This window comes from Girardinichthys multiradiatus, chromosome 3 (assembly GCF_021462225.1).
Source record: "Girardinichthys multiradiatus isolate DD_20200921_A chromosome 3, DD_fGirMul_XY1, whole genome shotgun sequence".
Lineage (NCBI taxonomy): Eukaryota > Metazoa > Chordata > Actinopteri > Cyprinodontiformes > Goodeidae > Girardinichthys > Girardinichthys multiradiatus.
In genome coordinates, this window is record NC_061796.1 from 7,872,945 (window position 1) to 7,886,071 (window position 13,127).

General features: G+C 40.4%; 2 protein-coding genes across 2 annotated transcripts; both read right to left on the bottom strand.

Annotated features, from left to right (window-relative positions):
- Positions 1–1,964: 1,964 nt before the first annotated feature.
- On the bottom strand, positions 1,965–4,618 carry LOC124863002 (trophoblast glycoprotein-like). Its single transcript, XM_047357235.1, has 2 exons — positions 4,359–4,618; positions 1,965–4,154 (listed from the first exon to the last, which is right to left on the bottom strand). The coding sequence occupies exons 1-2, from the start codon at positions 4,613–4,615 to the stop codon at positions 3,197–3,199; spliced, it is 1,215 nt and encodes a 404-aa protein (XP_047213191.1). The 5' UTR covers positions 4,616–4,618; the 3' UTR covers positions 1,965–3,196.
- A 1,897-nt stretch (positions 4,619–6,515) lies between these two features.
- Positions 6,516–9,979, bottom strand: LOC124862994 (transmembrane protein 222-like). The gene is made up of 6 exons (XM_047357225.1): positions 9,798–9,979; positions 9,495–9,579; positions 9,292–9,323; positions 9,111–9,207; positions 8,892–9,022; positions 6,516–6,652 (listed from the first exon to the last, which is right to left on the bottom strand). Exons 1-6 carry the CDS (start codon positions 9,914–9,916, stop codon positions 6,565–6,567), a joined length of 552 nt encoding a protein of 183 aa, XP_047213181.1. The 5' UTR covers positions 9,917–9,979; the 3' UTR covers positions 6,516–6,564.
- Positions 9,980–13,127: the final 3,148 nt, after the last annotated feature.

The following is a 13,127-nucleotide window of genomic DNA, read 5'->3' on the forward strand; positions in this document are numbered from 1 at the left end:
TATCCTGGCTGTGCGCTTCGGGTTATTGTCATGTTGGAAGACCCAGCCACGACCCATCTTCAATGCTCTAACTGAGAGAAGGATGGCCCTGGTCATCCTCTCCTTAATACAGTGCAGTATTCATGTCCTATATGGAGAAAAACACCCCAAAGCATGATGCTTCCACCCCCATGCTTCACAGTAGGGATGGTGTTTTTGGGATGGGACTCATCACTCTTCGTCCTCCAAACATGGTGAGTGGAATTAAGATCAAAAAGTTATATTTTCATCTCATCTGACCTCAGAACTTTCTCCCATGACTTCTCTGGATCATCCAAATGGTCCTGGGCAAACTTAAGACGGGCCTGTACGTGTGCTGATTTAAGCAGGGGAACCTTCCATGCCATGCATGACTTTAAACTATGACGTCTTAGTGTATTTATTACCCACAGTAACCTTGGAAACAGTGGTGCCAGCTCTCTTCAGGTCATTGACCAGCTCCTCCCTGTAGTTCTGGGCTGATTCCTCACCTTTCTTAGGATCATTGATGCGCCACGAGGTGAGATCTTGCATGGTGCACCAGTCCGAGGGAGATTGACTGTCATGTTCAGCTTCTTCCATTTTCTAATAATTGCTCCAACAGTTGATCTTTTTTCACCAAGCTGCTTGGCAATTGCTCCGTAGCCCTTTCCAGCCTTGTGGAGGTCTACAATTTTTTCTCTGGTGTCTTTGGACAGCTCTTTGGTCTCAGCCATGTTAGTAGTTAGAGTCTTACTGATTATGTGGGGTGGACAGGTGTCTTTATGCAGCTAACAACCTCAAACAGGCGCTTCTAATTCAGAATAAGTGGAGTAGAGGTGGACGTTTTAGAGGCGGACTAACAGGTCTTTGAGGGCCAGAATTTTTGCTGATTGGCAGGTGTTCCAATACTTATTTTCAGCAGTAACATTATGATTTCTAGATTATTTTTTTTTTAGATTATGTCCCTCACAGTGGACATGCACCTAAGATGAAAATTTCAGATCCATCCATAATTTCTAAGTGGGAGAACTTGCAAAGTCGCAGGGTGTTCAAATACTCAAATACTATTTTTCTCAATGTATATAATGTTTGGTGGCATAATCATATGCCTACTTTAACAATGCCTGCATGTGTGTTAAACCTCAACTACATCTCAGCTTCCTGCACACACAGACACTCAGCAGTCACTCAGTGTGTGCCTTGAAGACAAATGCTGCATCTCTTTCTGTATAAAATGTCCAAAGTTATGTAAATCTTTCATTCACTCTTGAATGGAGTGCCTTTAAAAGATGCCAGGGTGTCAGGATTTGTGGTTGTAACATAAAAAATGTGAAGAATTTAATGTATGAAAACCTTTGCAAGGGACTGTACAAAAGTGATAGAAACACTAATTCCAATATATAATGAAAGCTTTGTAGAGGGTATTTTTGTTGCCATTATCCATTCTACTGGCTCATTAGCGATATGTCTATGCTTTAGTAGTCTATGTCACAAGCCTGGGCAACTATTATTTTGTAGGTCAGGAACAGAGGAACTTTGGAAACCACTGTTGTGATTAATGCGTACACATGCAGGGAACATTACAAGGCAGGCCTGGCATGCTCACAGGGGTGCACAGCTGCAGAGCCAGCAGGTGTGTTTCTAAACAATATCTTTCATTTTGTCCTATTTTCACCATGTGCAGACACTTAATCATACACTCTTTGACCAGAAATAGTGGGGACACATCACCTGGAGGAAAACAAATGGTTCCCCGTAGAACTCCATTCTGAAATCGAGCCACAATAAGGGAGCATAGAAATAAATGAAATAGACAAATGTTTTATTTAAAATGAACAGAAATGCTTATTATATATAACCATTGTCAGTGTATTTTCTTTTAATATAGCACAACTTATGAGACAATGAAGAAAAATGCAACAAAAACACTGAATTACATTTCTGAGAACCTTTTGCTTCAAAACTTTACTAAAGTATAATTAATACGTTACATATTTTACTATCCTATCTTTTTTTTCATGCATTTTCCATGCTTTTGAACTGCCATCAATCAAGGGGTGTTTCCAAATGTGTATAGTCATGATGCTAATACTATAATAAACAATTACTAAAATCGACACAGGTTATCTAAAAAGCAGAAAACTATTTACAGATGATTTTCTAGTGCCTAAGAAAACACAAAGGCACTTTTAAAAGTAAGGTTTAAAGGATACATACACAGCAAGTATAAATAGAGTTCAAGCTAACTGAAGCCACAAATCAGTTTATCAGAAGATTAAAATATTACATCAGAGCAATATAAAAATGTTTTTTAATGCAGAAACAATTGTCTTATAAAGTTTATGTACTGCACACTATATCCACACTGGTTGAGGCTCCTTTGCATGAATTGTTGCATCAGTGCAGTGTGGAATAAAGGAGATCAGCCTGTAGCTCTGCACAAGTGTTCAGCCTCTCTAGGCTGCTCTAAAAGCTGCCTTCAGCTCATCTGCATTGTTAGGTCTGGTATCTCATACCGTGGTCATTAAACCAGGTAGTTTTGGCAGTGTGGGCAGGTGCCAAGACCTACTCGAAAATGAAAACAGCTTTTCTATAAAGCTTGTCAGCAGAGCGACATCAGCAGATGACATGGCTCACCAAACAAACACGGACTTTGGAAACCTCCCACTGAACCTCACGCAAGTCAGACTCTTTTTCTCTCCTCTCTTCCTCTAGGCTCTGGGACTTTGATTTCCAAATGTAATACAAAATTGACTTGCTTCTAAAATGAGAGCTGCCATTATCCCTATTGCTTGTGTACCTCTGCTTGTCCGTATTTTTTCCTTTCACGTAATGTTCCAATAATAAGCGTAGATACAGCAACCATTATCTTTTTTAACAACCTTTCTGTGGCATACCCTGATTGTGGGGGGTATCAATGACTGCCCGCTGAAAAACTGTCATCACATCAGTTTTACCCATGACTGTGTAGGCCATAACATTTCTCTATTTGAAATCCTTTTAGTCTTGGTTTCTAAGTCATAGATATTTAATCATTTAAATAAATAACCTCTTGAAAAATACCACTCTTGGTGATGAATCTATATGAGTTTTCCTTTTTGAACTGAACTGGTGAAATAAATAGTTTTTTGATGATATTCTAATTCATTGATATGCAGTTGTATCTCATATTCTTTTTAACAATGACACTCCAATATCATGAGTTCACAGCAGGAGAGGTTGCCACCGGTTTGACTTGTGTTTCCGTGGGGCCCTGGACTATACAAGTATCATTTGGCAGCTGTTGGGACAGCGTTTGTCCCAAATGGCTTTGCTGTGATGTGATGTGACCCAACCGAGGGTCCGAGTCAATCTCGTACCGGTAGTAGTAGCCCTCCAGTACCTCTCGGCATGCATCCCTTGTTTCTATGATCCATTTCTTCATACCATTGCGATTCAGGTAGAGTACAAAGAGAAAAACCATGCCCACGAAGCCCAACACCAGCCCCAGGAAAACGTAGGACGTCCCCAAGGTGAGGTCAGTCACCTCAGCAAGGACGGGAATTACACAACCGATGACTTGGACAGTGAGTCCTTGTAGCCGGGTGTTGGCTAATTCCTCCGGTGACGCACATCTAACCGTATCAACATCCACCTGGGCTTTGGTTTTATTTAGCCAGGTCACAAAATCCCGACTCTCACAGGAGCAGATGTACGGGTTGTTACCAAGAAAGATCTGGGCATTCCCAAGTCTCTCTAACTCTTGAAGAGCACCAGCTCTAAATGCTTCAAAGGCATTGTGTGTCAGGTCCAGCATCTCCAGGTGATCCATGCCAGAAAAGGTTCCTGTGTAGACAGCCACCAAAGAGTTGTTCCTGAGCCATAGCTGCTGCAGATTGGGAACGTGGGAGAACATCCCAGGTGGTACAAGGGCCAGGAGGTTTCCAGAAAGGTCGAGGTGCAGGAGACCCCAGAGTCTGCCCCAGCGAAGAGCTGTGACCAAATCCGTCAGGGCGGTGAAGTTGTGCAGTGAGCGGCTCAGGTTGAGCTCCTGAAGGGGACTTCCAGGTATGCTGAGTGCCTCTGGATGGATGAGTGCCAGATGGTTACCACTGAGATCCAAGGAGCGCAGGTTGGTGAGGGCAGCGAAGGTGTGAGAGGCCAACTCTGTGATCCTGAGAAGACGACTAACACTGTGAGAACTGCTCTTAGACATCTGATGCCATTCTAATGCTGAATAATATATATAACATCGCAAAAAGAACAAACAGCCACAGATAAACCATTATTTCTTTATTATGTACACATCAACAAAGTTACATCAACCAAATATGGCTTAAAAATACATAACTGGAAATAAATAACACTGACATTCTCACCTGTTATTGTTTAAAATGATGTTAGTGACATTCTGCAGTTCTGTAAACGACTCTGGTCCGATTTTATGTATATTATTCCCTGTGATGATGATATTCCGGGTATCTCCTGGAATGTTTTGTGGCACTATGAGCAAATCCATAGAGACACAGTTCACCGTGCGGGTGACTGCTAAACATTCACAGCCAAAAGGACACTCCAAGCACTGGTAGTGTGCAAATAGGACTCCCAAAAAAACACAAGCAGCAAAAATGCACATCTCTGAAGAGTGGGAAAATTGGAAAAAAAAGAAGTTAGGGAGGAAAATTATAACAGACGAAAATGTGACCTATCCCTTCTGACGCTAAACTAACACTGCATTAGTGGTAAAGGCTGTTACAGTGGTAGTGCCTTCTTATCTGCTCCGCTGTGGGAATAAGGGTTCCCACAAATTGATGGTTGCTCATATCGAACTGAATCCGTTTGCTAAAAAAAAGGTATGTGGTTCCCTTAAAGGTACAGAGGACAATTAGATTAGAGAGCCCACAGCCACTGAGCTACATCACAGTTTGACACAGCGTAATAATATCAACTAAACTTGCAAAAAAACAATACACTGTTAAAATGAGAAAGATATACACCAATAAAAAATCAGTAGCTATAGGTAGACAGCTTTCGAAACAGATCAGTAAATAATCCTCTGTCTCGCTCCGGTGATATTCCAAGTTGCAAAGAACATTCAGTTGTTGTTTGCAAATAAATAGACAAATATTAAAGACTAATTCAAAAGAGTTCTGTCCCACGTTTTTTCACATCCTGCTATCTTTGGTATCGGCTCATATCTCATTGATAAATAATTGATGAAAACTTTCAGCATTAAGATTTCAAAGTCCATTTTGTGGCGATTCATCACTGGAGTCGACATTAGGCAGCACAAAAACGGATTTGTCACTGTCGCTCATGAAAAATGTACCACCACTCCACTGTGACATATCACCGACATGATCCTTTTTAAATTTACTATTTTTCAACACAATCAAAATAAATAGAGCACATTATAAGTAAACAAATACAAATTAGGAGTGTGAGAAAAGATTTGCACACCCTGTAGTGTGGTTTACTAAAACTAAACAGTATTATGCTTCCTAAAGGGCAAATAAGACATTTTAGAGCAATGAGATTTATAAATCTTGAAAATATAGAACTGTAATAAATCATAATCAACCTTTCATTGTTCTTTTAAAGCAGATAAGTAATTTTAAAAGGACTTTTTGAAAAGTTCCTTTTTTAAGTTCCTTTACATCCACCACATATTTAGTCATAGTTTCAATTGACTTTTAAGGGCTGAACATGTTGACGAGTAACTAACCGCACACTGAGTTAGATGGTGTCCTCAAAGTAGTGTTTTCCCCTCACAGGCAAAACACGAACTGAAGCCAAGACTTGCACGATCCTTGTATTGGTTGATTATATGACGTGTTATTCTGGTGGGTTGGTTTGCAGAAACATGCTGATGCATGCCTGTGCACATCCAAGAAACAACGTTGAACAGAACTAGAGCAGAAATTTCAATCTGAATGCTGTCAGAATATTTGTGTTTCAAATTAGTTTCTATCACAAGCGGTTATTTACTACTGTAGTGAATTACAGGCCGACTAGGCCGTCAGAACGTTTTAAATCCCTTGGAAGGGTGCCTGTTTGGTAGGTCTCCAAGCGACTGCTTGCAGACAAGATATGTCCCAACTTCCGCCAGCTTAATTGATAAATCACCATGTATTTCCTCACTTTATGAACGCTACTTCCAGCTGTAGGTTTTGGAATCACTGCTTTTGTATAAGGTGGACGTTCTGTTTTGTGCTGATGCCCGGGTTTGATTGCAAATTAACGTTGTCGCTCTTCGGCAACGTGCAGCTGAATTCTTAGCTTATCTATACTTGCTTTTTTTTCCTTTCATGTTTTTTTTATATGGTTCTTCATTTTGCTCATGAAACTGAATATAACTTTGGGAGCTACAAGCCTGAACATAAAAGATAAAGAAAAGCTTAAAAAATGATAATCTGAGTCCTTTTAAAACCACAAACAAGCAGCAAGGTTGTTAAATCCAACATAACAAGACCTTCATTTGTGATTTTGTTGTACTAACAAATGTTCCATCAAAACACACACTATTCATGCCAATGACAATGTATGCAGTATAAGCACAGCCCTCTCCTGGTGCCGCTCGCTGTATTACTGCAGGTTCAGCGTCAAGATGACCGTGGCAAGGACCCCGCAGAGCATGACGAAGGGGAGCCAGGTCTTCAGGACCGCTGCCCAGCTGAGGGACAGAAAGATTTTGTGTTAAAGGACGAGACAACACCTGGAATCATATTTTATAACAGATGCTCTTCTAGTAAATTCTGAAGGACAAAAGACTTTTAATCCCCCAAGGCTCCCTGACCTGCGTCCTACCATCCTATTCAGCTGAAAGGTGACCTCAAGTGGTGGCATGGAGGGGAACACTGCTGTCAGTGATGAATTGCACGAGTCTCCTTCTTTAGAAGACTCCTGTGCTGTGGGTGTGTATAAGTAGCGACAGCACAAACTGTGGCTGTATCGTTCTCTATGTGTGTCAGTGGAGAATAATGAGGGGGTTCTCCGTTTCTTAACGGAGCTGGAATCCAGCATAATGTTGAGAGAAAACCAGCCAGAACATTTAACCAAACAACAGTAGGATGGGGGTGGCTTGTTGTGGGGTGTATACAGTTGAACCTAATTTCAACCTTGTATGGATTAGAGAAAATGGACAATAAATTCAAACTTGTGAACACAGTTCTTGTTTTTCAAAACTGGTAAAGTTGTTTATGATTGAATAATTCCAGACTTCTCCAATTAAATCATTAAAAGCCTAAAAAGAGTGATATTCATGTTTATCATACACAACATCTGTACATATACATGTATATATATGTATATGTATATCCACACACAAAATAAAAAGTTCCAAATCAAATTCAAACACCTGCTTATTTTGGCAGTAAATAACATGGGATAAACACAGGATGTTGGTTTAAAGACATTAATTGGTTACTCGGCCAAAAAGGGCACCTAAATAAAAATGAGTGTTTCTTTTCCATCTAACAATATAAAAAAAGCACATCAAATAACACAGAGACAGTATGATGATGAAGCAACAGCTGTAACTGCTGCCACCTTTTATATTTAGAAGTGACTGAACAAACACGTGATATCTCTCATCAGATCTAAAGGACCTGTAAGTGTTTTATGAAAGAAGCCAGGGCACTGAGTTAAATGAAAGTAAACACAATTCAAGAAGCTGTGAATTTTATTTAAAAAACACAGTTGAAATTTTAACCATAATTTGACAAACAATCCATCTATCTGATGTTTTTAAACAAAGCTTATTCTATAATTGCATGGCCGCTCTGTTGCATTCCTTCGTGGAGGTAAGGGTTCAGGAATGGAGGAGACAGACGTGGAAGATTTTCCCTGTTCTGAACTGATGCAGGATTTCAGCCTCTCTGCTGATGTTTTCTAAGCCCGGTGGGGCTGGTTTCCAGAGAGGCGCTGACGCTGACCTAACCATCTTCCTGCTGTAATACATAAGGAATTTCAACAATGTGACACCGGCTTCCTGCAACGAGCTTGGCCTTGAGTAAAAATAGATGCCTGGATATGTTGCTGTTAAAATAATTATGATTTTTAGCATTGTGGTAGTGTTACAGACATGTCACGTGCTCTACAAATGCATGCAGAACCATAAGATTATGAGTGCGGATTCTCTGTAAACCCCGAAGATTGTGGTGTAAATGAGCAGAAAAGAAGTTACTATTTTTGTTCCTCAGACCAGGTCTAGAGTCCAATTTAGATCCCCTTTGAGCACAGACATGGCAATGGTAAGTGCCAGGCATGGGGAAGCTGGCCAGAATTGATTGAATGATGGAGGGTGCTTCATACTAAGCAATTCTGGTGGAAACCTGTTAGAGGCTGCAAAAGAGTTAAGAACAAGACAGAGGTTCACCTTCAAGCAGGGCAAACAGAGCTACAATGGAATGGTTTATAACAAAGCTTTTTCATGTGTTAAAGTGGCCAAGTCAAAGTCCAGACCTTAATACAATTGATTATCTGTGGCAAGAATTGGAAGTAAAAGTTCAGTCTCTAGATGCACGAAGCAGGTACACACAAAGCATCCAAAACACACCCTGCTTTAACTGCAGAGAAAGGTTGATCTGCAAAGCATCAGCTCAGGGGTGCTAAAAACAAAGCCACAACACATTGTTCAGACATGTATAAGTAATAATCATTTTTCCCTCCACTTTACTATTATATGCTATTTTGTTGATGTTTCTAGATCTATAATTAAATCTTAGTAAAATATGTTGAAGCTTGTGGTTGTGACATGACAAAATGTGAAAAAAGGGCCATGGATGCTTTTGGAAGACACTGTAACTTGCAATTCAACATGTCCTTGAGAGATTGTAGAAAAGTTGGATTTCATTGAACAAACATGATTACAATTCTGGGACCAGAGGCTTAAGTGAGTGTGAATGGTTTACCTCACATGTTTCCCATGAATGAAGGACAGCACACAGAGGTTCACCATGTTCCAGGATGTGCTGTTGTCGTACCGCATGAGGTTTAAAGCCATAGCAACGTGGGAATGACAGTTATCCAAGCACAGGTTATGCTTCAATGCAACGAGGGGAAAAAACAATACGTGTGAATAATTTTGAAGCAGCATGCGATAAGATAAAAAGCCCTGTTTACAGTCCTACCAGCCTGCATTTGTATTCCTCAGATGCATCGTGCACTGCTTGGTCCCACGTAGCTGCACCATTACCACAGACTTTATCCACATCAAGCCTCCAATATCTACAACATGAGTTACTGGTGTGTTGATTTGAATAACAGCCTTTTGAAACTATAAAAACACAATAGTTGAAGTATCAAACTTACTTTGTGGGTCGACCAAACCCCATGTTGTCCTCCTGAAAAGGAAATGACAGATTTTAAAATCAAAAAAATATATTTCTAACAGGGCTAACAGCAAAACGTTTGATTCACTACAGAAATGCATAACATTTTGACAGTCATGTGGGCTGATGTCACTGCAGCTGATTGCTAGTAACATGATCCAAAGAAACAGAAGAGTAACTGACCGAGACAAAGTATGATCCCGCAAAGTCTCGTATGACCCCTGAAGAGGTGCAGATGCCCATGTGACCAATAAAGGGAAGCACCCACCTGCAGGATGGATTGAATGCATGAGTCAGTTCAGCTTTGATCGTTTAACAGAGCACAATCCGTGCTGTGCCTCTAATGCATCGGTGCAAATAAACGCAAACACAAGACGGACAGGTCTAATCTGCTGTGATTCGATGTTAGGATAAAATATCAACTCAGCCTGTCAGCTGCAGCATTTCACGCTACGGGAGCAGGATTAGGAGTTATTAGCTTCTTACGATAAAATTGGAATAGGTGTCCAGACAATGCAGTACGGGTAGCGGCAGCTTTTTCTGCCGCTTTTTAAGAAATCACCCTGGTAGTTCATCATGATGTCGGAGTCGTCCACCTCCGCCATCACAGCCTGTGATCACAGGAGACCCAGACGGCGCTGACGCAAAAGCAGCATGGAAACGGAAGGGTATGGTAAGCTGTTGTGGCATTTAATTAACTGCACGCATGTGTCTTGTTGCTTTTACAGACATGAGGAATAAATGAGTTGACTGTGCGATTCAAGGTCCCCACAGCTGAGAATGCATTAGGAATACTACATTTAATACACAAAAAATAATAGTAATTGACAATTTCAGCACCCGGTATGGAGGACCAATCCTGCCATAATTAAGAATACATACATAAATAAACTATCTACTTACTCGGCCAAAACGTAGTTAGATATAGAAATTTGTGATAAAATGCAACAAAATAATAAAGAGATTTATTCAATAATTGATCAATTAATCAGATAAAATTATATATTAAAATCTTTAACTATTGTAATTTATCTCTTTGCCATGCTTATTTTGCATTTAAGTCACTAATGATGAATCAAACATTTTTCTTGAACCATATTTGTCCTTTATTTACAACAAGTACATTTCTTGCTGTTTTATTTTTCAATGTTTTCCACCCAAATGTACATAAAGGTGAATTCCTTAACACTTGATTTCGTTCTGGCATTTACTGTGATAACAATCAAAGTAATGATAAAAAGTATTCAAAGCCATTTGCATTCTTTTTGACAAAAGGTTGTTTTGCTGGGTGTGACATCAAGTCACACCACAAACACAAATACTGTTCTTCAAATATCAAATATGTGACTTCAGGACACCAGATACATTAAATAGGGGGGGGGGGGTTTATCAACAGCACACAATAGACTGCATTAATCATATTTTTGGAGAATTTAGGTTTTATTGCTGCGCTCATGGAACCAACAGTGGAAAAACTGGTAAAAGTAACAATCTCAATAATACTTTTAGCTTTGGGGGTTTGCAAACATCACACTGTAGTTAATTATTGTCACAATAAATCAAAATGTTTAAGAAATTTCAGATTAACTATAATCGGTATATTTGCCCATCCCTAGTTACAGTGCAGAAGTATTAATACTCCTTTTAGATTTTGTGAATTTACAGCCACAAACTTTAATGTGTTTTATAGGGATTTTATTAAGTGGAAGAAAATGAATACATAGCTAACAAAGAGAAATCTGAAAAGTGTGACGTGCCTTTTCATTCATTTCCCCCTGAGGCCATACTTTGTAGAACCATCTTTCACTACAATTACAGCTGTAAGTCATTTGTCTCTGCCAGCTTTGCAGACCTGGAGACAGACATTTAGCACATTTTGTCTCTTTAAATGAGCTCAATTTCACTGTCAGTTAAGATGGAGAGCGTCTGTGAACAGCCATTCTCATGTTTTGCCACACCACAGATTCACAATTGGATTTAGGTCTGGACTTTGACTGGGCCATTCTAATGCATGAATTTGGTTTGATCTAAACCGCTTCATTGTAGCTCTGGCTGTATGTTCGGGGTCATTCTGCTGGAGGGCAAAGCTCTCTCCCAGTCTTAAATCTGTTGCATCCTGGGAGCTTTCGATGACCCCACAACTGTATCCTCGACTTGTCTGGTGGGTTCCTTGGTCTTCATGATGCTGTTGGTTCACAAATGTTCTCCAACAAAACCTCTGAGGTTCCAATGGTTTGTTTAATTTTGGGGTATCAGAGTAAAGGTCCCTGAGTACAAATACATGCCACATGTTCAGCTTCTTGAAGAAAGCCACATGAAAACCATATAAATTTCTACTTTATGTCCATCACATAAAATCTCAGTAAAATATTGTCAGTTTTATTGTTGCAGTGTGACAAAATGTGAAAGAGTTCAAAAAGCAATATTTTTGGAAACCACAATATATTTTCGCTGTTATACATTGAAATGTTTGCCTGGTGGCAACCATTCAGCAGATAACTATTATATATGTATGGTTTTCTGTACTGCTGATGTTACTTTAATATGGGTGATTAATGTATAGTGACAAAACTATAGAATCAATGATGCAAGCAGTGCTGAAAATGACATTGTTCGCTGGTAGAATAATGTAACCTGGAGTACAACTACGTCACAAAATACAGGGGTTGGACAATGAAATGGAAACACCTGGGTTTAGACCACAATAATTTATTAGTATGGTGTAGGGCCTCCTTTTGCGGCCAATACAGCGTCAATTCGTCTTGGGAATGACATATACAAGTCCTGCACAGTGGTCAGAGGGATTTTAAGCCATTCTTCTTGCAGGATAGTGGCCAGGTCACTACGTGATACTGGTGGAGGAAAACGTTTCCTGACTCGCTCCTCCAAAACACCCCAAAGTGGCTCAATAATATTTAGATCTGGTGACTGTGCAGGCCATGGGAGATGTTCAACTTCACTTTCATGTTCATCAAACCAATCTTTCACCAGTCTTGCTGTGTGTATTGGTGCATTGTCATCCTGATACACGGCACTGCCTTCAGGATACAATGTTTGAACCATTGGATGCACATGGTCCTCAAGAATGGTTCGGTAGTCCTTGGCAGTGACGCGCCCATCTAGCACAAGTATTGGGCCAAGGGAATGCCATGATATGGCAGCCCAAACCATCACTGATCCACCCCCATGCTTCACTCTGGGCATGCAACAGTCTGGGTGGTACGCTTCTTTGGGGCTTCTCCACACCGTAACTCTCCAGGATGTGGGGAAAACAGTAAAGGTGGACTCATCAGAGAACAATACATGTTTCACATTGTCCACAGCCCAACATTTTGCGCTCCTTGCACCATTGAAACCGACGTTTGGCATTGGCATGAGTGACCAAAGGTTTGGCTAAAGCAGCCCGGCCGTGTATATTGACCCTGTGGAGCTCCTGACGGACAGTTCTGTTGGAAACAGGAGAGTTGAGGTGCACATTTAATTCTGCTGTGATTTGGGCAGCTGTGGTTTTATGTTTTTTGGATACAATCCGGGTTAGCACCCGAACATCCCTTTCAGACAGCTTCCTCTTGCGTCCACAGTTAATCCTGTTGGATGTGGTTCGTCCTTCTTGGTGGTATGCTGACATTACCCTGGATACCGTGGCTCTTGATACATCACAAAGACTTGCTGTCTTGGTCACAGATGCGCCAGCAAGACATGCCCCAACAATTTGTCCTCTTTTGAACTCTGGTATGTCACCCATAATGTTGTGTGCATTTCAATAATTTGAACAAAACTGTGCTCTTACCCTGCTAATTGAACCTTCACACTCTG

Bases quoted from the DNA above. Each gene is read 5' to 3' on its own strand.
- LOC124862994 (XM_047357225.1), bottom strand. From the start codon at position 9,916: ATGGCGGAGGTGGACGACTCCGACATCATGATGAACTACCAGGGTGAT. The intron at 9,023-9,110 runs GTAGGACTGTAA...GTTGCATTGAAG, and splicing joins AGGAATACAAATGCAGGCTG to CATAACCTGTGCTTGGATAA. The intron at 6,653-8,891 runs GTAAACCATTCA...TCTGTCCCTCAG, and splicing joins ATTCATGGGAAACATGTGAG to CTGGGCAGCGGTCCTGAAGA.
- LOC124863002 (XM_047357235.1), bottom strand. From the start codon at position 4,615: ATGTGCATTTTTGCTGCTTGTGTTTTTTTGGGAGTCCTATTTGCACAC. The intron at 4,155-4,358 runs GTGAGAATGTCA...TCGTCTTCTCAG, and splicing joins ATCATTTTAAACAATAACAG to GATCACAGAGTTGGCCTCTC.